Raw genomic sequence first — 25,797 nt, forward strand, 5'->3', positions numbered from 1 at the left:
GAAATGTCCGTAGTACGGGCGCCAGAGTTTACCAGAATGGATCCCTCGAATTTAGATAAGAGCATGATAAACTGTATATTCCAGGGCGTGTACATAATGCTGCGTACTGGTACATCTGCTGCAGGCCTTACCTAACCTCCTGAAAACGACTAATTAGGTAGGAACTGCACCTAGGTTCATCAATAACACTGATTCTAAAATAGCTAACTATATTCTTAACAAATTCCGTGCATGAGCACCTCATCAACATACAACATTATATATATAATACACACATAAAATATTGCTGGAAGACTCCATATTTACAACAACAACAACAACAATAATGAAAATCGTGGGAAAACGAAAGCGAGAACTAAGCTACCATTTGTAGATAGTCCGATGAACAATGTACATGTATGAAGATAAATACCCTTCACTGTCTCTATATCAATTCGACTTACCGATTCTCATAATCGGCAGTTATCACATCACACAGATACTGTACCTTGTACTACTGTGTTCACATATTTTAACACTTGTTGTAAAGATATATACACACGTCTGTCGATCCTCAACATACATTATGGAAAGTCTGAGATATTTAGTATTAAAAACATTTTTTGTCCGTATTGACTCAAGATTTTACAATGCTTAGTAAAGCTAAAGGTTCCACCTATTCAATACTTTTTTTTTTTTTGGTTTAATAACGAATACCTAACTTCGTTTTGAATGTCTGTAGGCATTTTACTGATGGCTGCTTCTGTTTCGATAATTAGTTGTTTAGCCTTATTGGCGATGTTGTAATTAGGCCAATTATGTTTAGGTCCTTTGGAGAGCATTATTATTTCTTCTTGGTCGAAGTTAACTTTTGATAGGTTCACAAATGGCTGATGAAATTGGGCTAGATTTTGAGGTAGACTTTGAGTTTGTATATTATATAAGGATGTGTTTCTAGATGGCGCTTTGTTCGAGTTGGTTTCATTGAGAAGAGTCTGGAATTTTCTATCTAGCGTGTTTTCTTTTTGGGAAAGTATTTTATTTAATGCATTTTGTACTGTATTTTGGAAAATATTCCACTGTGCAGCTGGTAATAATTTAGTTACTTCGAGATGAGTTTCATATAATCGGTTATTTAAAAAGGATTTTTTCTTGTGTAGAAATTTCAATTCATTTTGAAGTCAAAGTTTGTTGGTTTTTTCCTGTACCTTTCTTTGATGTGTTGAAACATACTTCCTGTTCTTTAGAAATTTTGGAGTTAATTTGTTTGCAATACACTTTTTAATAAAGTTAATATCCTTGCTCAATTTCCCTATTTTAATACGTAAGCTCTTATAAAGATAGGCTTTTCGTTTTGAATAGGTGGAACCTTTAGCTTTACTAAGCATTGTAAAGTCTGAGATAGCTTTCACCAACATATAATGCTATGCCGCCACAAGTGCTACAATACTTAATGCGCAAGCACTCTCCACAATCAGCCACTTTCCACGAACATAACAAGACTACGCTCCACGAACGTTTGAAGTCCAGTCCATTGCAGCCGTGTCACTCCAGTACCGTGTATCAGCACCACTTCCTTCCCGTACAGTGTGTCAGTTGTCGTTCCTTCATACAGTGTTACTGGTTGTAGTTGTCTTCCTTCTCGTTCCTTTACAATCACCCTTACAATGTCCCTGGTTGCCGCCGTATGATCAACCTTTATAGACATCAACATCCCCCTCCTCTCAGATGATACGTCTGGATTGGTGCTTACCAGCCAATCAGGAGTGATCTCTAGTCAAGACCAAGCCCTCAACTACTTCTTCCTCCCAAGACAATAACAAACTCTGGGGTATATTCCATGAGTCACCAAACTTTCCTAATACAACAACAAGCTCATCTCATCAGGCTGGGATATATACATGACTCATGAATTTCCCGACACAAGTACATCACAACAAACACTGGGGTAGCCATATGACTCAACCAAATTACTAGAGTTATTAAAGCAATGTTTTCCCACTCGTGCAAAACAAATTACTCATACCTACATATGTGGATATCTTCCAGCTTACCAATATAAATGGCAAAATATACAAATGAAATACTGATAATAATAATAATAATAATAATAATAATAATAAATCGAATACTGACAATAATATCTCTAACTTGTACATATAATTCGGGGGTGTGATATATGTACTATCACAAATAGATCTATTTTTACGATCAAGTAATTATTGTTCCACAGACTGAGGAAAAGATACGAAAGTTCCCAGTTCAATTGAAATGGATTTTCGGAAGTCTTTGCTTTCATCGAAACAGGTTGCTCCATTATTATGTTATTGTCTTCCACTTAACTATTTCACTGATAAACAAGCCGTCTATCACCGAATGCTTCGTCGCTCTGAGCACACTACACCATCCGAGTCGAGCCGAGTCAAGTCGGACCGATGCACAGTGCACAGAGTCTCTGCGTCTCGGTTTGCACGTATGTGATTTTGGGCGTTTTTGAGATGCCCTGGCACTAGGAAGTTGAATATTTTGCAGTTTCTTAGCAGTACTGATTGGGGGGCTGACCGCACCCTGCTCCTACGATTTTATAGGGCATATATTTTATCCAGGTTAGACTACGTCAGGGCAGCATATGGATAAGCAAGGCAAAGCATCCTTGCGAAACTGGATAGCATCCACCATGGTGGGGTTAGGTTGGCAACGATAACTTTTCGTACAAGCCCCACTGCCTAGCCTGCTCGCTGAATCTGGTGTGCCACCTTTACACCTGAGACTCCAACAAATGCTTCTATCCTATGCTGCAAATTTGTGGCAGATGCCACTTCACCCAAGCTATCCTTAAGTATTCCACAATGGAAACTGTCGGCTGTATGCTGTTTATCCTCAAGCAACGCGGCCAGTTGGAATACGCTTGGATAGCGGTCACAGATTGTTTCATGTACCTTCGGTTCCTTGCCTTGTCAGACAACATAGTGGGGTACCTCCATGGGTAATACGACGACGTGAAATCATCCTGGATCTGCACACTGGTCCGAAGGAAAACACGGACACTTCGATTCATCGGAAGCTCTTCCTATCTGGTGTCGGCCGGTATCCGGGTTCAGTCGCCATTTACACGGATGGTTCGTGGGCAGAAACAAAAGTGGGCTATGCGTTCGTTGTCTACAATGATAGGTTTCTTTTTGGTCTCCCAGAAACCTGTAGTGTATACACAGCAGAGCTCTAGGCTATCTCTGAAGCTCTGCGGTATGCACTGTCCGATGAGCGCCGACACTTTCTGCTGTGTACTGACTCCTTGAGCTTGCTACAGTCTATTGATACCTGTTTTCCTCGGCACCCTCTGGTGCAGCGGATCCAGGACTTGCTGGCTGGGTGTTCGGATGCCGGCACCAGAATCACATTTATGTGGCTCCCAAGCCACATGGGTGTAGAGGGAAACAAGTTAGCTGATAAGGCTGCCAAGGAGGTAGTTACATTGCTCCCATTGCCTTACAAGGTTCCAGCAAGTGATATTCGCTCTCAGCTGAGACATTTGGTTTTGTCCCATTGGGAGATGGAGGGGCAGGCCACTCCACCTCCAAATAAGCTGAGAGCGATGAAAGGTACAACAAAGGTGTGAAGGACTTCCCTTCAGGACTCGTGGAGGGAAGCAGTGGTATTACATCATCTTTGGATTGGCCACAGATAGTAACGCACTCCTATTTACTGAAGAGAGAACCTCCTCCGGTGTGTACTTGCAGAGATCATTTTACCATGGTACACATCCTTATGGAGTGCATGGACCTGGTCAATCTACGTCGTAGTCTAAAACTCCTGAATACCATCTCCCTCATCCTGCGAGATGACGAGCAGTCAGCACACCTCGTCATCCATTTTATGAGGGATAGTGGGATTTTTTTATCACATATAAACGTCATGTTTCGTATTTGTCTTTGTATTATTGTTCACTACATTTTATTAATTTGACTCTGTTTTAATAAGTGTTTGTATATTTTAATGTGTTTTTTAAATAGTAATTTGCATGATATATTATTGAATTTTAAGGTAATGTCTTATTCTACCATAACCTATCATCTTTCATTTTATTGCAAATTAGATCTACTGATTATTTTAAATTCACCATCATTATTTATTTTCATTTGTTTTGAATTCTAGTCAGTGGATGCATTTTAAAATTTTAATTATCATACCATGTCGTGCATCTTGTACCATCAGGGGCCGATGACCTTAGATGTTAGCCCCTTTAAACAACAATCATCATCATCATTATCATCATCATCATCATCATCATAATCATCACAAAGCTTTTCCGCATGTAACACCTCCATTAAGAATACAGATTTAGATGTAAAAAAAAAAATGCATTCACAATACGTACATATTAATATAAATCAAGTTAGTTAAAGATATGAAATCATGAGACATTTACTTGTCCGGTACATTGATACTTGCTTATTAAGTTTCAGTAAAACAATTACATAGTTTCTTTCTTCTTCTTTTATGACCGCATAGGATCACTTTAGTCAGTTCATTGTTCAGGTCTCTTTGAAGGGATTGTTCGGGCTTTGCAGTCCTCCCAGTACTTCTTCAGATGCTCCGATCTTCGTGCCCTCTCCTTGGTAGAAAATATGCATGTTATTGGTTTGTTTTGTGTAAGGGTAAAGTGGAGGTTTGTATTCTTGAGTTTTGTATTCAATTTTATCTTATTTGCGGTGTCTTCTGTTGTAAGGCCTATTTTCTTCAGATCCTCTCTTACTTCTCTGATCCATTTACATCCTGTTGTGGTTTTTTTTGAGACGAGATTGTGTTGTACTAGTTGTTTCAGAAGTCTCGAATCCTGCATCTTCATGATATGTCCAAAGAATCCCATTCTCCTCTTACGCATAGTATCTGTAATGGGTTCTAGCTCTTTGTATACGACTTTGTTAGGTATTATCTGCCACTGTCCATTTTTCTGGTATTTTTTGTTGATGCAGGTTCTTCCAATCCTCCTTTCAATTTTCTGAAGTCTGTCAGTCTTTGATTGTTTATTCAGGTGAAAAAGCATTTCTGCTGCATATGTAGCTTCTGGTTTTATAACTATGTTGTAGTGTTTTATTTTTGCATTTATTGATAAACATTTCTTTTTGTAGATATCCCATGTTAATTTTTGTGCTTTAGCTAATCAATTTGTTCTTGTTTGGATTGAGATTTTTCATTTAGGTTATGTCTTATTACTTCTCCAAGATATTTAAATTGAGTTACTATTTTGATTCTATTACCATTTATGGTAACTTCTTTTAGTTGTGTTGGTTTTTGGAGCATAATTTCTGTTTTTTCAAATGGTATTTTTAGGTCAATTTTATTTGCAATGTTTTGAAGTTCTGATATCTGGGTTTTTGCTTCTTTTATATCCACTGCTAGTAATGTTAAATCGTTGGCAAAACCCAGGCAAATTTGTTTTGATTTTTTGGCCAATCTTTATTTTAGGGGGACATTTCCTAAACCATTCCCTCATTACCATTACTAGAGCACAATTAAATAGTAGTGGTGAGAGCCCATCTCCCTGCTGTAGTCCAGTTTTAATTTCAAATGACTCTGATGTTTCACCCCTAAACATCACTTTTGATTTGATGTTAGTGAGAGTCAGTTTTATCATGTTTATTAATTTGGGGTTGTAGTCCAAGGTGTCTCAAAATTGTAAACAGAGATTCTCTATGGATGCAATTGTAAGCCTTCTTGAAATCTACAAATGTTATCACCGTATCTCTGGTTCTTCTCCTGTTATAGTCCATTATCAACTTAAGACTCATGATCTGATCAGGACAGCTCCTCCAGGGTCTGAAACCTCCTTGATATTGTTCTAGTTCTTTCTCAAGTTGTAAACTTATCTTATTAAGGATGATTATTGAAAATATTTTGTATGTTATGTCTAGGATTGAGATTCCCCTGTAGTTACTAGGGTCGGTTTTGTCTCCTTCTTTGCACAGTGGGTGAATGAGGGCTGTTATCCAGTGTTCTGGCAGTTCTTCATTAATCCAGATAGAGACGAGTTGTTGATGAAGGGCAAATTTTGCTCCTGGTGCTTTGTAGTTTTTTTTAAAAAAAATCAGAGCTTAGTAAACTTCCTTTAATGCATGGGGATTGATGTTTTTTGGTGGTGTTTTTATTGGGATGTTGGTGTCCAAATGAAGGAGTTCTGTAGGTTCCTCACAATTTAGAAACTTGTTGAAATATTTAGCCAGAATTTCTGCATTGTCTTCATTGTTATGGGCCAGCTTACCATCAGTAGGGTCGGGCGTTCATATTTTTAAAGCTGTTTTCTGAAGGTTTTGTAGTAGTCCCTTGATTGAGTTTTATTGAATTTATTGAATTGAATTATAATAATAATAATAATAATTGATGCAACTCTAATTGTATTCACTAACTTGTGCCTTTCCACTGTTTTCAGAAAGTTTGTGTGCTGAAATAACAGGCTGTACAATCATGCATATCAGAAATTATTTCAGTTTTATATTCAAGAACACCGGCCCCGCAGCATAGGGGTAGCGTGCCTGCCTCTTATCCGGTGATTTCTGTCCATTCATTGAGCCGACCACACGACACATCATAATCTGCAGGTTTTTAGGCTGATTAGCGGTCGCTTGCTAGGTCATGGCCCTTTGGGACTGTTGCGCCATGGGGTTTGGTTTGTGGTTATATTCAAGAACGTTATCTAGGGCACTTTTTCACTGATATTGGTACTGATTGTATTATTTTCAAGTGAGTTGAGATTTGGCAAATAATATGATTTATATATATCATGATATTTGCTTTGGTATGTACTTTTCAATTTCTGATTATGTCTGATACACAGTAATAAAATTTTGAGCATTTTCCTATCCTCTCCAAAGTTTTTTCCTTGATGTTTCCTTTCTCAGTTAGCTTACTTCCTAGGTATTTAAAAGCATCTACTTCTTTAAGAATTTTTCCATTACACCTAACATCCTTCATTTTTTTGTTTTCTCTACTGATTCATTACCTCACTTTTCGTTAAACTTATTTCAATGCCTGCTTCTTCAATTGCCCTCTGCCAGGTATTTAGTTGTTCTTCCAGTTTTTGTTCATTTTCTTCCCATATCATTATATCATCTGCATATGCTCTTTCATATCATTTGCTATTGACCCTTGGCGAACTTTCCTCATAATGTTGTCCATCACTATATTAAAGAGCACTGGTGAAAGTACACTTCCTTATCGAACTCCTGTGTCTGTTCTGAACAATTATGATTTTTTGCCATCTATTATAACACAGTTCAGACATTTGTTGTACATATTTCTAATCCTGAATTGCATTTCTCGTGACAATTCCATTCTATTCAACCCTTGACATATCTCTTCTCTTCTAACCATGTCATACTACTGCCAGTCACAGTTGAGTTGAGCAGTTTTCATTATAATGACAGACACTCACTCTCCACCTGTCTTTTTACATCCTCAGAAAGATTGTATAGTTTTCCCATCTGATATCAACATAAGTCATTACAGTGAAGTCAGTAGGAATGTTATGATTAAAAGCAACGGTGTCATATAAAATACTCGATCAAATGAAAAACCACGCATTTTCTTGCTTTTAATGAACAGTACTAGACTGCCAGTCCAAAGTACCAGAGCTGGGATGACCAGACCTCAGACAGCCATGAACACTCCATGCCTCATGCCTCAATCTCTCGATAGCGTGCAAATCTGTCGAGAATTATAGCCCTTCAACCCAGTTAGGGGTTTGAGTGCTAATTCTGCAATGTATTAATGTACTGCATGTACAGTATATGGAATGTGGAGGCCCTGGTTAACAGAATCGTACTGCTCAGGATGTGACCTGCACCCACTGTGGGTGACTTAGTCTAGGATAACCTTGGACCTCTTATATTTGAGATCTTTGGTGATATAGTTGCGCAGAAATGATATAAGGGTGTTATGTTTTGAGTTTAGTCCAGAATATAATTTTTGGGTAGTCTTCTTAATTCTAGTACTAATTGCATCAATCCTGAGCTCAGTGTAGATGTCACGATTTTGTTGTAACCCATGGACTCCTGAGATGAGGCACAGTGCACGGTTTTGGATGCGCTGAACTTTATCTAAATGTGTTATAGCTGCCATACCCCAGACTAAAGTGGCATATTCATGGATTAGCCTGAGGGAGGACTTATACAAGGTGAGTCTGTTTTCTAGATTTAGTCCTTAATCTGCTTCCATGAGGGGAATAATAATTGAGAGATGTTTGCGTGCCTGTGCTGAAATGTTATCAGTGTGCTCTTTAAAGGTCATACCTCTGGCCAAAGTGACACTCAAGTATTTTGTTTTATTTGTCCACTGAATCACTTGGCCGAAAAAGACCGGTGGAGGGGGGGTCAGGTCTTAATCGTTTAAAGAAGAAGTTGGTATTACTTTTGTTAAGGTTAATTTTAATTCTCCACTTTCTGCTATTATCCCTTTAAGTGTGCACACCGCTCATTCCAAACAGCGCCTCAGAGTAGGGATCGAATAGCTGAATTACTGTGATGAAGCAGTGTGTTACATACCCGTAGTATCAGAAAATTTTTGAACCAGAGGAATGGCGTGCTAAAGAAGATAGTTATCTAACTCCCCAGCTATTTCCTGCCAGTATTCAGGCAGGCTGTTATACTTGATATGCAGCAGTAATCCATCTAGTGAAGATGTGTGGCAACAGAAGAGACAAAGCATATCACAAAAAACAATGGTCAATGTAATGTTATTGTTGATCAGTTTTATGAGCTTTTGATATTGTAGGCATTCACCTTTATTTTTCTTTCAACTCTGTGATATTAGGGTATCTAATGTAAAGGGAGTCCTTTATTTAATGACTCACTCTTGTCTTATTCTTCAAGCGATCGTTCCCTTACTTCTTTTCTCATTTATGTAATCATCTTCACCATTTTCCTTGTCGATATTGTGCCATTTCATTGTTCTAGGAGTAAGTTGGTAGAGTCGATTTGCACGCGATTACCGGTGATGAAATTAAATACAACCCATAAAGTTATAAAATGTCAAAGAAATACGGCATCGCGCAAAGACGAAACTGTCATGATCATGATGGCAGTGCATATGACAAAATAGAGTTTGAATTGTTAATGCTAACACTATACAAAAAAATGTACAAATGAACAGACACTTGTAGAAAGCGTACGCAATCAATCAAGAAGCAAGCCACGCCATATAACATTGAGAATTATATGGAAGTAAAGAAAGAAGATCTTGGACACATTTATACGAGAGAACTACTTATAAATCCAACGTTATTAGTAAAATATTTGTGTCAAATACGTAAGATACAGCAAAAGTTGAATAAGCCAAACGCTAAGAAGAGGCAAAGACTAGGCCTTGGCTCAGAGAAGAAAAATTCGATGCAACGCAACAATTCAATTCATTTAGCAATTGTAGTGAATGTAAGAAATTAAGGTTATAGTAGACATTTTGGAGGTCTGCGTAATTTAAAAAGAAGAGCCTATATTAAACTTGACTATTAATGACATACTAATGTTAGAGGGCTTCGACAACGATATAATGTTTCAGCTGATGTCATCTGTGTATTTGATTCTTCTAATTGCACAAGACAAGCCTGCCATGAGTCTGTACGGAGAAGAGTCTGGGGTCAATCCAGCGAAGAGCAACATTCCCTGCAACGTCTTGATGGCTATTGGCGAAACAACATAATCCTGATGGCTAAAGGAAAAAGATAAGTTTCATAGAGAATTCAATAAGATTGCTAGGTAATATGTATTGTAGATTGCTTGCATTTGATGAAGGATGGTAGGGCGATTGTGTCTTTGAAATGAATCAGTTTACATTAGTTTCTCGCGAGTGATGTAATAATTTGTCGAATGTAGGCTCCTAGTTAAGAATTTGTTTTGTTATTTATGATGTATATTTTATTTAAGTTGGAGACTAATTTGACACATGATGCAATGATAATTAATATTATTATCTTAAATGAATATTAGCCTATGTTTGCTATTCAGATATTAAACCAATCTTTTTCCTTAAGCTAATTTTTATGAAACTACGTATATAAATGAAGGAATGTAACTGACCTAAGAAATAAAGGAAGAATTACAGTTGGAATGATTTAAATTATATTATGGTGATATGATTAATTGCTTAACTTAACCAAATTTTTAACCATGATAATTTGCAATTATTCCATTGTTTTCTTTTATTTATGAAATGTAATGTTTAAAAAAGAACCTTAGTTCATTTCAATACGAAATTAATGTAACAAGCAACGAATATGACAATGATATGTCAATGATTGATCTCTTAAAATTTAATTAATTCATTTTGGATCTTCAATCCATTTATTTCACATTCTTCTATTATCCATCACATTTTGTCAATAAATCATAGTAATTAAGATATAGCTTAATATACTATTTCCGATTAGGTGGAGACGTCAATCAATAGTTATGATAAATCAATTAGATATTTGATTACGTATCGGCATCTTCTTGAATTCACGTAAAAATATAACAACAATTACCCTGGGATAAGAGCTGGCTGGAGTTTTCTTATGCGCTCGGCACTATATGGACCGATGACCACGCGCGTTTTTCCACCTTAAGACAATCATGACAAAAACCATTACCAGTTAACATGATTGAACAATATTTCCAAGTTAGCAACGCTTGACATTGATATGGACTAAGTAACAAAAGTCTAAATTGATCTAAATTCATGAATTCTCTTATCATAGTTGTCCCCCTTTGCATGGGGTGCAGTAGAATAACACTCCTACCTGTCGCAAGAGGCAACTAATAGGGGCCCCAGGGGCTCTGAACTTGGGAGTGTGGGTTGGAGACAACAGGGCCCGTAGCTGAGTCCTTGCATTGCTTCCACTTGTGCCAGGCTCCTCACTTTCATCTCTCCTATCCGACCTGCCTTGGTCAACTCTTGTTCTTTTCTAACCCCACCGCTATTAGATTGCGAGGGCTAGGGAGTCTCATTTTCATGCCCTTCGTGGCCCTTTTCTTTCTTAGGACGATACCTTCATTTTTTGAAGTGTCAGACCCCGTTCATTTTTTTTCTCTGATTAGTGTTATTAGTTGTACTTCCTCTTAAAACAATAATCACCATCACCACTCTTATCATAGTTGGTAGGCCTAGAGTAAAACTGAATAAGACATAAATGACTGGAAATTGTATTCTCTATAACTTTTTTTATGCAGTACTTTTCCATAGGACAAATAACAGGTATTTAAACACCACCTTCCCCTAAACTACCATTTCATTCAGAATGAATAAAATTATTTATAGCCTAGACTGTAGTTCCTTATTCCCTGACTTTGCATACCGATTTTCGTTAAATTCTGTTTACCCATTTTGTCTTGGGTCAGCGTTCATATGGACTTAGTAACAAAAATTCCAAATTCATTAATATGTCTGTTATCATATCCGGTATGGTAAAAAGACATAAATAATCAGAAATTTAATTCTGTATAACTTTAGTTATGTAGTATATATCATTAGGACCACTAATAACATAAATATTTGAGAATTACATTTCAGGCCTTCCCCTAAATTACCATTTTACTCAGTGTGAATAAAATTATTTATAGTCTGGATTGTAGACACTCATTCCCCAATTTTCATTAAACTCTCTATTGCCATTTTCTCGTGATGTACATACATACATACATACATACATACATACATACATACATACATACATACAGACAGACAGACAGACAGACAGACAGACAGACAGACAGACAGACAGACAGACAGAGATGACAGAAAATTGAAAAGGACAATTTCTTGTTACTGTGGACATGGCTGATACAGAAATACCATTATTTTAAAATTCTGATTAATGTACAGATAGAACTCTTATTTTATATACTTTATATAGATACGAACATGAGTAGGATCACTATAGGATAAACACAGTGGCAGGTCAGCATTGGAGGAGGGAGCATCAGAAAAGGAGTCAAGGGCAAACTTGTCCCCCTGTGGGTGGGGGTGGTAGAATATCACTCACAGTATCCCCTGCATGTCGTAATAGGCGACTAAACAGGATCCCAGGGGCTCTGAACTTTGGAGCGTGGGTTAGTGACCACAGGGCCCTTAGCTGAGTCTTGGCATTGCTTCCACTTACTTTTGCCAAGCTCCTCACTTTCATCTATCCTATTCGACCTCTCTTGGTCAACTCTTGTTTTTTCCGACCCTGACGCTATTAGGATTGCGAGGGCTAGGGAGTCTTTCATTTTCACGCCCTTCGTGGCTCTTGTTTTCGTTTGGCCGATATCTTCATTTTTTGAAGTGTCGAGTCCCTTCCATTTTTTCCCTCTGATTAGTGTTATATAGAGGATGGTTGCCTAGTTGTACTTCCTCTTTAAACCACCACCACCACCACCACAAGGGCAAATATGAAAACACAAAACAAGAGAATTTGTTTGTTCATACATTGACAGCTTCAAATAGAGAGGCTCTCTCTTCATCAAGCCCAATTTTTCTACATCCATTTCTCCTATTTTGGTGAGGGCGTAGAATACTCGCACGGTATCTCCTAGCTGTCATAAGGGGTGACTAATGAGGAACCGTGGAAAGACACTGGTTTGCAGCATGATTTTCATGAATTGGACTCCCTGTGTACTTGACTACATCCACAGGTAATCCCTGCCTGTTGTAAAAGGGACTAAAGGGGTCATGTGGCCATCTGGTCACTCTTGAGGGTTTGACTTATTCAAAATTTGAATTTGTGTGCTGCTTGGGATAGGGCCTCTTACGTGTGCGACTATGCCCAAAAGCCCAGACGGTATCCACATCCTGTCGGGTGGGAATGGCGCCATGTATGTTGGCAGTAGTATACACCTGAAAAGACAAGTCCCTGCACAACCGAATGCCTGAGCAGGAACTCCTCAGTATGTGTTCTGAGTTATATACCGATACAATATTGTTAAACATTGGACCCAGGGAATACCGTCCAATCCGGGTGGGCATTGCCTTGGCTGTGTGGCAGCTACTGAAGCTTCCCGTGATCAGAATCGGTGGCATTTAGGGAGGATGCTTTTGGGCATGACTTTGAAACAACTCAAGCTTTTCCAGGGTGGTCCACCACACAAGTCTTTTAAATTTTGATTGCCTACAGAGTGCAACTCCTTAGGAACAGAACTGGTGAGAACAAATTAACGGTAACACTCTGAAGTTCATGGTTGCCACCAGGGCTGACAGAAGTGATCGTAAGCTGGTAAAATCGATCATGTTCTTGAGACATATTGAAGGAATTTATGGGGAACTAGATTAAGTCCAGAAAATGAGAAAGGATAGTTTGTTGTTGAAGAGCCATAGCACCGGCCTAGTCGAGGTATTGCTGAAGTGTGACCACGTTGAGGATATTACCATCAAAGTGAAAAAGCATAAGACCCTAAAACAAGTCTACAGAGTCATCTTCCATTGCTACCTAATTTTGAACACAGGTGATGGAAGATATGAGGAACTGTGACATTATGCACAAGGTTAATTAATAATGGATATGCTGCCAATGTGCATTTCATTATCCCCATCAAACTCTCATTGCTTCCAGAAAAGGTTAACACGTTTGCTACCAGCTACTGTATGGGTAATTTAAATGGGCAGCTTAGCCATTTAAATGCTGTGCTGTTTCAAACTCCTGTTGTACATCATTGGATATTCTTGATCACTACCCCTAAAGTACTGATCTTAAAAATCTGAAATTTTGTGGTGACCCTCACGTCTATACATAACAGTATTAGGTGAAGTGGCAAGGTGAAGTGTTAATCATCTGGCTAGCATATGATAGTTTGTTTGCAAACATTCACAAAAATCCTTGGAAATATACAAATTCACAAAAGATACATCATCAGTTTCATTATCGAGTGGACCATTTAGCCCTGAATTAGCTATGAATTGCAACTTATAAACTTCATTCTCTGTTCCATATTTGACATAAAATGATTTTATTCCTTAAGGAATATGACACTTTGAGTTTCCACCTATTCAATACTTCATCACTATTCGCATTAAAGAGCTACATACAGTATATATTTTACAGGGCATGTTTCAGCCCAATTGGGTCATACACAGCTGAAAATTAAAACCTACAAAGATATTTACAATTCTTGTCACTAAATGTGGCACATTAAAAATACTGTAAACAGTTAAAAAATAAGTAATAGTACAGTGAAAATTGTGAATATTAAAAGTCTTTTTTTTTTTTTGCTAGGGGCTTTACGTCGCACCGACACAGATAGGTCTTATGGCGACGATGGGATAGGAAAGGCCTAGGAGTTGGAAGGAAGCGGCCGTGGCCTTAATTAAGGTACAGCCCCAGCATTTGCCTGGTGTGAAAATGGGAAACCACGGAAAACCATTTTCAGGGCTGCCGATAGTGGGATTCGAACCTACTATCTCCCGGATGCAAGCTCACAGCCGCTCGCCTCTACACGCACGGCCAACTCGCCCGGTATATTAAAAGTCTTTAAACTATTATCGGTTGACTAGATTTGTGGAGACGCATGCTTGTTGAATAATATTAAGTTGAAGGTCTAGGTGCTGGACAAAATTCATTTTGTGAATAATCGTTATTGTTTTACATACTGGTTCTTGGAGCGTCATTAAGGAACTTTTGTAGACTATAATGTAGATAAACTATGAACCTTATGAACCTGTCAAACTCTCAGTACTTCCACAGAAGATTAACACATTCACTACCAGCTACTGTATGGGCAATTTAAATTGGCAGCCCAGCCATTTAAATGCTGTGCTGTGTCAAACTCCTGCTGTACATCATTGGATATTCTTGATCACTACCCCTAAAGTACCGATCTTAAAAATCTGAAATTTTATGGAGACCCTCACGTCTGTACATAGCAGTAATAGGTGAAGTGTTGATCACCCATCTAGCATATGATAGTTTGTTTGAATTACATGATTGGAGCTTAGTTTAAATTTTGTTAGTCCCCGCAAAAGCTTGCCTGACTTATGTCGGATACGGTCTCACAAACAATATTCACTATTTGACTTAGGTTAGATATGGAAGTGAATGTGTTAACCCTTTCGTTCACAATTTATTTCTACGATTTATTTTCTTCCCCCCCCCCCACACACACACACACCAGTTAGGTAATGAGCAAATTTTCATTCATTTATTTTACTTGGTTTTGGAATTACAGTATGTCCTCATTTGAAGACACAAATACTCAATGGTTGCACCCATGCAAATTCTTCACCTAGAAGTAGGGTGAGAAATCATATATATTAGTTATGAAATACATGATATTAAAGAGTTCACTGTGTGAAAAGTTGAGAAACAGTTCCTTTCCTTTGTCAGAATAAAAAAGAACTTCACATTTTCAACAGTGCAGTTGTGATTTCCTTGGGCAGATCTCAAATTTGCAGTGACCAGCATCCCCCATTGAGCATGGGCAGGTGATCCATTAGATTGAAGGGAACCTCTCGTATAGGCCTAGTGTCAACATCTGTACACTGCCAAGCTGATGGCTTCTTCACGGTCGTCCTCTTTTGTTGCTTTTCATATTCTTTCCTTCACAGTAATAATTAATAAATTAATGTCGTAATGGTCCAGGTCTAGGTTTTTTTTTTTTTAAACTGATGTTGCCGGGAGTCAAACCCAGGGCCTCTGGGTAAGAGGTAGACGCCCCATCCAATGACTTGCATACGGCTAACACCACTCAAGTAGATTTGGTGATTGACTACAGGATCAACATTTACCAGTTCCTGTTTACAATTGAAATTGTAACGATTAGCAGTGATGGAACTAACAGTTCTATGAATATTAGTACATGAAAGAGTCTCGATGATGAGCATACTCGAGATGCTAAGAATTTAGAGCCTAATTTATTTTCAAATTTACTCATAATTTTTTTAATGTCAATTGTATATTTGTTCATTTGTTTTATGTCAATAGTGTGTATGTACATTTGTTTAGTTATTAGATGTTTTACATTAAGGCCAGCCCAGGCCGAAACTAGTCCCTAGTTAATGTAATTCAAAATATTGCATATTATAGTATTGAAAGGTGGACCATTATGACATTAATTAATTAATTAATTAATTTATTTATTTATTTATTATTATTATTGTGATTACAATTCAATACGGATCAGATCCATGAAGTTTATGTCCTATGATTATTCTTTCTTTGTTTTATGAGCGCCTTGCCAATTCTGACATGAATATGTAGAAGAACTTTTCTTTCTTGGTGTGGCCTAATTAGTAGAGGGGGAAAAACAGACAAACCCCACTATGCTACAGCCCTGATGGGTGTTGGCCTACCATGTGATCATTGGTCGATTATGAAGTGACACTTGGTCAGTGCGACGAATTCCTTCGGCTAGTATTCTTGGATTTCTAAATTGGGGCTGCTATCTCACCGTTGGATAGTTCTTTAATTGTTCTCAGGTATGCTAAATGGATCTAGGTTTTATTTTAAAAAACTGATGTTGCCGGGAGTCTAATCGAGGGCCTCTGGGTAAGAGGCAGACTCCTTACCCCTAGATTGCAGGGCCAGCTCCATTCTCAATCAGATTTAGTATATCATATGCACTGAACACTGAAAAGTACATAAGATATTGCATGAATAGAATACAATGTGTTTCTTGGTTTAGTAGGTGCAAGTTATTTTCTGTATAGTTTGCTCCCTTGTAACACATTGTCTTCAAATGAGAATAGTTTACACTGCTTTGCATTCTTTTAGGTTTCTGAAAATCACAAAACAAACCAACATGAAGGTTATGTTTTCAGCTATGTTGGCCACTAATAATTTTAAAATTCCTGAAGTTATTGACAGCCATATGATGTCAGTAAGTAATAGTCACCACTCTACTTACTAGAGAAGGCAGCCATGGTTGATTTCCTTATGCTTTATTTCATAGCTGGTCCAGTTGACACCAACAAATTTGAAATGAATGAATCAAGGAATTTCAGAATAAAGATGTATCACACCTTCAGGCTGCTACCTCGGTATACCTGACAATTCAGAGCAGTTGAAAGCAATGTCCTCAGTTGAGGTCAATGTGAACAAAAGGGTTAAAGTAACAAGTTATCCTTTTGATGCCAGGCCATATATTCCACCTCTAGTGTGGTGTTTCTACTGTCAAAGGTTCAGGCATATGATATCCCAGTGCTCGAACAAGGTGATCTGGCATATCTGCAGCGCTTGTGGTAGACAGTCTCATTATGAGGAATCATCGCTCCCTAACGTGTGCACAAATTGCTCTGGGCGTCATTCTCCTTGGGACAGGAACTGTTCTGTTTACCTGAAGGGGAAGAAGATCTGGGAGAAATTCTTTCCGGGAAGCTCGCAAGAGATTCAATGCCACGAATGTCCCTGCTAGGCATATAGACTACAGTTTAGTAATACCTAGCCTGACACAGTCTAGTTCATCCTTTTTTTTAAAATCTAAGTCTTGTCCAGTTAAAGCTTCTAAGTGGCTGTTGCTTCTTCAAACAATACTGCAAAGAGCAAAAGCCCGAAGGTATGGTCAGCCCAAACATGCTCGCCAGTGCAACAAAGGAAGTCCCCCAAAAGGTTAATGATAGCTGCATCCAAGCTGGTGGGGAAGAAGCAAACTCTCCCTAATGAGAAACCATGTTCATCATCTGGTGAGTATGTGTCAGTGCCATCTGCAGCATCTCCTCTAAGGCCAGCATACTCTCCTCACAGCAGATCCTCCTGCTGCTGAAAAGCATCTCAGAGGCCTGCCAGTACCGTCTACCAGGTGAATGCACATGTCTTTTCCGGTTTCACTAAGAGACGGCACCAGCGAACAGTATGCAGTGTATGAATTTGACACATACGTCAGTTTGTTCGTCTGACATTAACCTACCAACACACTCAAGTTGAGTCTGCCAAACACTAGCATCTGTGTTGTATCATTCAGTGATCATGTCAACGTTTTTTCCTTAAAAAGAACATTTGTGGCACACATTGCTTTTCTTATTTAATCAAAAGAAAAAAGGCTGTGGAGAGTCATCGTTTGCTGGTAGAAACATATGGTGAACACTCTATTGATTAGAACATGTGAGACATGGTTTCGACAATTTAAACATGGTGATTTCAATGTGAAACACAGTGCGCGCTCTGGATGATGACCCAACTCAAACTCAACAGCAATTGGCACAAGCATTAATTGTGTCACAAGAAACAATCAGCAGATGTTTACAGCAATGGGGAAGATCATTAAACTCTATAAATGGGTCCCACACGATCTGAATGAACGGCAAATGGAAAATCGCAAAATGCTGGTTCAGCACCAAAAAAGAACATCATTTCTGAGCTGAATTGTGACGGGCGACGAAAAATGGATTTATTTTGAAAACCCGAAGCGGAGAAAATCGTGGCTGTCACCTGGCGAAACCGGTCCTTCAACACCAAAGCCAAATTGCTTCGGCAAGAAGACCATGCTTTGTGTCTAGTGGGACCAGAGCGGTATTGTGTATTATGAACTCTTGAAGCCCAGTGAAACCATTAATGCACAATGTTATTGCCAACAAATGATTCATTTAAATCACGCATTGATCGAAAGACGACTGGAATGGGCCAGAAGACATAGCAAAATGATTTTGTTACACGACAATGTACCGTCTCACTCAGCAAAACCAGTGAAAGACACCTTGAAATCGCCTAGATGGGACATCCTTCCACACCCGCCATACTTCCCCGACCTGGCGCCATCTAACTATCACCTCTTCGCATCAATGGGGCACACGCTTGCAGAGTAGCACTTCAGCAATTTCAAGGTAGTTGGAAAATGGCTTGACGAATGGTTTGCCACAAAAGTCGAGCAGTTTTTCTGGCATGGTATTCATAACTTACCTGAAAGATGGGCAAAGTGTGTAGAAGCCAATGGCCAATATTTTGAAAAACCAAAAAAGAACTTCCCTTGAAAATTAAGTTATTTCTTTACTACAAAAACCAGCAAAAACTTATGCATACACCTGGTACTCCTCCGAAACGTTGTAATGGCCTGAGGTGATGGACATTTAAGGCTCTGTCAAACAGGAAGCGGACTGGGTGTTCGAATTTTGGAAATTCATTAACGTCTTGGCGGAACAGCAGATATTGTTACTGATTATCTGAATGATGTGTTTGCAAAAATCAATCTTAGTTGCAAGATAATTGCATTCTGTGGTGACAATACTAACAGTAATTGTGGTGAGGGATCCAGAAATATTTTCCACAAACTTAAAATGTTGCTATATCATGAAATCCTTGGCATTGGATGTACAGTGCATATAGTACTTATTGTTTACCTATCAATGCAGAACTGGTTATTCACAAAATATAGTACCATTTTCACATATACATATTAGAGTAGAATCACTAAAGCATTTCTGAAGTTTTGGTGAGATTGAGTACAGTAAATTGTTAGGTTATAGTAATGCCAGGTGATTGGAAGAGTTCTTCCAATTTTTGAAAGACTGAGGTCATATTTTCTTAGTCAGGAAAAATGTCCAATGATAATGATCTTTTTTTTTTTTTTGAAAACCCATTGATCGAGCTCGATAGCTGCAGTCGCTTAAGTGCGGCCAGTATCCAGTATTCGGGAGATAGTAGGTTCGAACCCCACTGTCGGCAGCCCTGAAAATGGTTTTCCGTCGTTTCCCATTTTCACACCAGGAAAATGCTGGGCTGTACCTTAATTAAGGCCACGGCCGCTTCTTTCCCACTCCTAGCCCTTCCCTGCCCCATCATCGCCATAAGACCAATCTGTGTCGGTGCGACGTAAAGCAACTTGCAGAAAAAACAAAGAAAAAGAAAAAAGAAAACCCATTGGCAAGTGTTTTTTCATTTTCTGCATAACCAAGCTAAAACTTTCCTCCAGACATTTCTCCAGGTAGAAGGTGAGTTAACAACAGATATTGAGGTAGCCATGACACTTTCCACATTGAAAGCAAATATGACTGAGAAAAAAGGCAGAACAATTTTATCCCAGATGTTGTACTATGTGCTTCACGAGGATTTGCAAAAAGTTGCAAATAGATTGTGGAATGGCAGATTTGAAGTATACAAGAAATTTGAATGGATGTTGTTTAACAATGTATTAAAATGGAATGATGTTGAACTGTGTAATACCTATGATTAAAAATTTACAAATGTTGATGATACTGCCATTTTCATTGAATTTCTTTAAGCAATTTGCTACTGCAGATAAAATCACTCAGTGGAATAATGTTGGAATAGAAGCCCATCTGAGATGGGTAGAAATGTTTCAGTATTCCTCTTCCCAAAAACTATCATTTAGTAATTTTTCTAAGGTTGCAGAATTTGGGATATCATTGCCAGGTACTAATGCACCTGTAAAGAGAGGTTTTGCAAGCATGAACAAAATATGGAGATCAGAAAAAACACAGTTATAAGTTGGAAAGCTGAAAGCATTGTTGCTTACCAAAGTCAGTCTAAAATACAGTTGCTTTGAGTTTTTCAGTTACTTGCAGCAAAATGTGAAACTTCTGAGGAAAATCCATTCTTCAGAAAAATACTTCTGTAGGCTAACTCTAGGCTTAAAACATGATATAAAATGTATGCTACACTGGGAGAAAAAAAATATCCAAATATCATAAAATAAGGAATGTAGAGTACGGAAATTTTGGCAGTATATTTATCGGGGTAATATATTCAATTGACTAAAGGTACAAGACTACAGGTTAATATCCGCGCAAGAAAAGCCTTCGCAAATATGCCATGCTGATCCATTAATAACCAGTGTAATCACCTGACTGTTGAATGCAGTTATGCAAACGTGCATGCATTGTGTCGTACAGGTGCCGGATGTCGGCTTATAGGATGGAGTTCCATGCCTGTTGCACTTGGTCAGTTAATACAGCGACGGTTAATGCCGGTTGTGGATGACACTGGAGTTGTCGTCCAATGATGCTCCACATGTGCTCGATTGGGGACAGATGGGGGGATCGAGCAGGTCAAGGCAACATGTCGACACTCTGTAGAGCACATTGGGTTACAACAGCGGCATGGGGCGTGCATTATCCTGTTGGAAAACATCCCCAAGAATGCTGTTCATGAATGGCAGCACAACAGGTCGAATCACCAGATGGACATACACATCTGCAGTTAGGGTATATGGGACAACCACGAGAGTGCTCCTGCTGTCATAGGAAATTGCTCCCCAGACCAGATCTCCCGGTGTAGGTCCAGTGAGTCCACGCCTCAGACAGGTGGAATGCAGGCGCTCACCTGGTCTCCTCCTAACCAACACACGGCCATCACTGGCACCAAGGCAGAACCGACTTTCATCGGAAAACACAACAGACCTTCACTCCGTCCTCCAGTTAGCTCTCGCTTGACACCACTGGAGTCGCAGACGGCAGTGGTTTGGGGTAAGTGGAATGCACGCCGCAGGCCGTCTGGCTCGGAGCTGTCCTTCAAGTAACTGATTTCGAACATTTCATTGCATCACTGTGGTGCTAACTGCCGCTCGATTTCTGCTGCAGACACAGTCCGCTGCACCACAGCCATACTCCGAATACGGCGGTCCTCCCTCGTGGTGGTGCCACGGGGACGTACGGAGCCCGGTCTTCTTGCAAGCGTACTTTCTCGTGACCACTGCTGCCAGCACACACACAGTTGAGACATTCCTACCAAGTCGTTCTGCAATAGCGCAGAAGGAAAATCCACCTTCACGTAGCCCTATTATATGGCCTCGTTCAACTGCAGTGAGCTGTTGATACTGGCCTCTTTGTCATTGTGAAGGCATTCTTAACCCACTCACAGTCACTCCGTCCAATCTCACAAGTAACTAACGCTCTCACACAGTACAGCCTGTATTTAAAGCAAACCTAATGTGCAATGTTATGGGGCCACTACTAGTGCCGCGCTAATGTGATTTGCAGAAAATTCGAAACAGTGTCATCTTTCAGTTATATAAATATGCCCAACAATATTCGTTAATCTAGCACAACCCCTTCTTGGTGTTTGGATATTTTTTTCCGCCAGTGTACTTTTTATAGTAAGTAGTAATGATATATGGTAAATGTTGTGTATTTAGTAGGCCTATTGTAATTATTTTGGCTTATGCATATGATAAATAAACAGGCTCATAGCTTTTCTATTTGCTTTAACTTATAGGCCAAATAATATTTTTTTGAAAGTAAGTTGATAAATGTCCCATTTTCAGCTTGAGAAAATAGGGTCACATCTGGGAGAAATTGTAAGCTTGTGGATTCTATGCCATGATGATATACTTCTGTTATTAGTGCTCATGAATATGCAACTAAGTACTAAATTTGTACCTCAGCATCTGACGATGGTTTTTGTGTATTGATGTATTGTGTTATCTACAAAATATTTTTGATACATGAAACTCTATATTTTTTCAAGGAATATATTTATGTTTAAATAAGAGTTGTGTTAATACTAAATTGATCACAAATGTACTGTCTGTGTCATTGTATTGGTAACTAAGGTTTTGTAACAGAAACTGTTTTCTTAAAAGAATTTCAAACAAATGCTACCCACAAAATACTTTTGACTGCTACTGTATGTGTGGACCAATACATTTCGGGGATCCGTTGTACGGATTATTTTTATCATTTTCATCTTAGTCAGTGGGTCACTTTTAATTATCATCACGGGCCGATGGCGTAGGTCATCATCGTCTACATCCATTTGTTCTCAGCCTGTGATGAGCTCGTTTGCACTTCGCCGGTTTGTCAGGAAGGCAGGTTATCGCACTCATTTAGGGGTCATCTTGACAGATCTTCAGTCTTGAAGTGGAAAGTGTGGGATGTGAAGACAGATGGATAAGTACATGAAAGGGGAAGAGGCAAAAGTATATAAATAGGTGGTAAAAGACTTGATAAACACATAACAAGAAGAAAAACCAAATGCATCAATATAAATAATGGAACGGAACAAACAAGTGACAAATAAAATCATATTTAGAAAGGTGTCTCTGTTAGGTCATCAGCCCAGAGGGTGGTTGGATCCTCAAATAGCACTACCAAAGGATATGCAGTTATAGGGCAGTGTTCTGCTTAGGACCTTTTTAATGGGTGCACCACCCTGCCGTTTTTACAGACAGGCTGACATTATCTAGATATGTGCTAGTTACATATTGTTGATACATATTTGAGTTGCTGGATGCTCCAAATTAAAATGTGGGCCTAAATACTGTATAACTGCTAATTTAAATGATAAATCTTCATTACTGTTAGAATAATTGCATCAATTACATTGGAGATTAAATATTTAGCTTGACTACCACGTAGTGTCGTGCGCGGGCGGTGTCTAGATTTCCGTAGAATCACAAGCGGCGACTCTATTTTACATGACGTCACAAACCCGTAGGGCATTCCACAGCAACAGAGTTGTCAGCCCCGGTGCTATGCGATTATGAACGGGCAGAAGAGCACTAGAAGTTCAAAACAATCTGTTATGACTTGTTCGGGATAATAACACTAAAATAGTTCAATTTTCCTGTTAATGTTCACCTGTTTGATATTACTGTTAATGCCCTGAGGGGAATACATTAAAATGTTATCATATTCATTTTGTACGTAGTATTCCCTCCCGGCTACTCATCTCTGCCACCCGGCTGACGAAAATTTCTGGGGAGAACGCTGTAGGGAAATTGCAAAAACCATGGCAGAGCTTAATGAGGCATACCAGGCAAGATGAGGAGTGAAGTAGTTTGCCATTGCTTTCCTCATTGGGCCAGAATGTGCCACTGCAGCACGACTGACCCTATGAGCAGGACCTTTCATAACACTCAGACACTATTTGAGGAGCTAACTTTCAAAACTCAATATCTCTAAAAATTTCAAAGTCCTGTTTTATGTCAAATTATGCTTGGTTTCTTGAGCTGTATTGAACCATAAATACGTCTGAAATATGATGTTTTTAATCAAAACTTGATATCTCCATATGCATGTTTGTTGCAATCAAAACTTAATAACTCTGTTGTTTGTCAGATGGCTCGAAACATTAATGTATTTTACCAGTCTTGCAAGGCTTCCCTAACATTGTTTGGAGGTTACTGTTGCAATCCCAACCAACATACTGTTACAAAAATCTGCTTCAGGAACATTATGGGAATGACTGGAGAAAATCAAATTGGTTTTGGTACCGCCAGCTAATCAAGGTTTCTGTTGGAAAAGAGGACCTTAATGTTGAGGATGAGCAGTCAGAACTATGGAGTTGCCTTTAATTTGAGAAAGCTGTACACATTTAACCAGCGAGTTCCTTTGTGCTTTGTGTTTCTCTACCAAATCAGACAATGCAAATTTAGAAAAACACTATGAAAATAAAATAAATTCAGAAATCCTAAACAGTATTTCATAAATAGTGAAAGTGGTTTTTGAGACAAAAATAATTTGTTTTTTATGGGATGTATTATTTTTTTAAGAAGTAATGCTGTTTTCTCCTCGAGTACATAATATTTTGTGACAAAACTTCACATCTCCCTAACCTTGTATTTCAAAACTTAATATATCCATGTTTTAATTTCAAAAGTAAATAAATCCAGATGATTTCTGTAAATACCATTGAAATAAAAGCTAATGATTTCCTGGTATTTACATATATGAATATACCGATCAGATACCATAATTTGGGTTTGTTATCAAAGTCATCAAGGCAGAAGTTCCAATGCTATAAGTTTTTCATTCTCCTGTAAAAAATATAAAAGTGGAGATATTAAGTTTTGAAAGTTAGCTCCTCATTTGTGCTCCAAATGTGATTATTCAGCACCACCCATACCCCAGCAACTTTCATATTGTCACAGCCATGGATGAGACTGGGACTTCAGTGGAAGCTACACTTTGCTCTGGCCTGTGCCAAGAGACGGATACAAAATACTGCATCCATTAAGAAATGGCAACAGGTGGATTTAGGAAGGTAGGAACAATAAATAGGTTACACACAATGAGGGATTAGCTTTGAAAGAGGGAGCAGTAGAACAGGAGATTAGGACAAACATGAAAACATAAAATGACAGACATTCTCCATGTCTTAATATGTCAACATCTTCAAACAGATGGCTCTTTCTCTAAGAATCCCAGTTCTTCTACATGTAATTGTTCTCAGCCGATGACGAGCTCGTTCTTGCTTCACACCTCGTTAGGTCTTTTGTAGTGGCATGTGAGAGTCTTTTTCTCATGCTGCTGACAGAACATTATGGATCTCTTATAGCTCTGAGGAACAAGAGTAAAATCAGTCTCCAAATATGAATTTTATTCTGAAAAATTAACATGAATTTTTTTTTTTTTTTTTTTAGCGGAGTCTCAGCAGCCATGTAGGAGATGTATACAAATGCCGTTTCTTCCCATCTGGTGTAGTGGTTCTGTCTGCTGGGGCAGACATGCTTATTAAGATTTGGTCTGCTGAAACAGGCCAGTGTCCAGTTACCTTATCAGGACACACAGGTGCTGTGATGGATGTCTGCATTGTGAATCGAGGCCGCAACATAATCTCTGTTTCTAAGTACGTACCTGTATGAAATTTGATTTAAATCCTTCGAAACTGCTTCCCTTCATCTTTCATTTTAGAGTTACGTGTGACTTAGTTGCTCCTATTATTTTTCAGATTTTTCATTGAATTCTAATTAGTAGTAATGATCTTGAGTGTAGTATTAACATTTGCTGATTATAAATTCAGTACAAAGTTATGTGTGTAAAATGTTCTTTTACAAACTTGGTGTGTGAAGATAGCTAGTGTAATTACTGTATGTTTGTAAAGATTAAATCATCATTACAAACCAACTGTGTTTGTGCAGATGTGGTAATTTTTTTTGTTCTGTTACCACTCAAGTCCTCTTGCTTCAGGGTCATTTTTATTTGGTTGATCTA

The 25,797-nt window shown here is 38.5% G+C and overlaps 1 protein-coding gene across 1 annotated transcript in view; it reads left to right on the forward strand.

Moving 5' to 3' along the window:
* LOC136867180 (proteasomal ATPase-associated factor 1) overlaps positions 1-25,797 on the forward strand; it is a 51,764-nt gene that overhangs the window by 20,862 nt on the left and 5,105 nt on the right. The window contains exon 5 of the mRNA XM_067144303.2: positions 25,227-25,432. Within this exon, the coding sequence (XP_067000404.2) occupies positions 25,227-25,432 (206 nt within the window). The remainder of the gene's footprint in view (positions 1-25,226; positions 25,433-25,797) is intronic.

Source organism: Anabrus simplex, chromosome 3 (assembly GCF_040414725.1).
Source record: "Anabrus simplex isolate iqAnaSimp1 chromosome 3, ASM4041472v1, whole genome shotgun sequence".
In the NCBI taxonomy this organism is placed as follows: domain Eukaryota; kingdom Metazoa; phylum Arthropoda; class Insecta; order Orthoptera; family Tettigoniidae; genus Anabrus; species Anabrus simplex.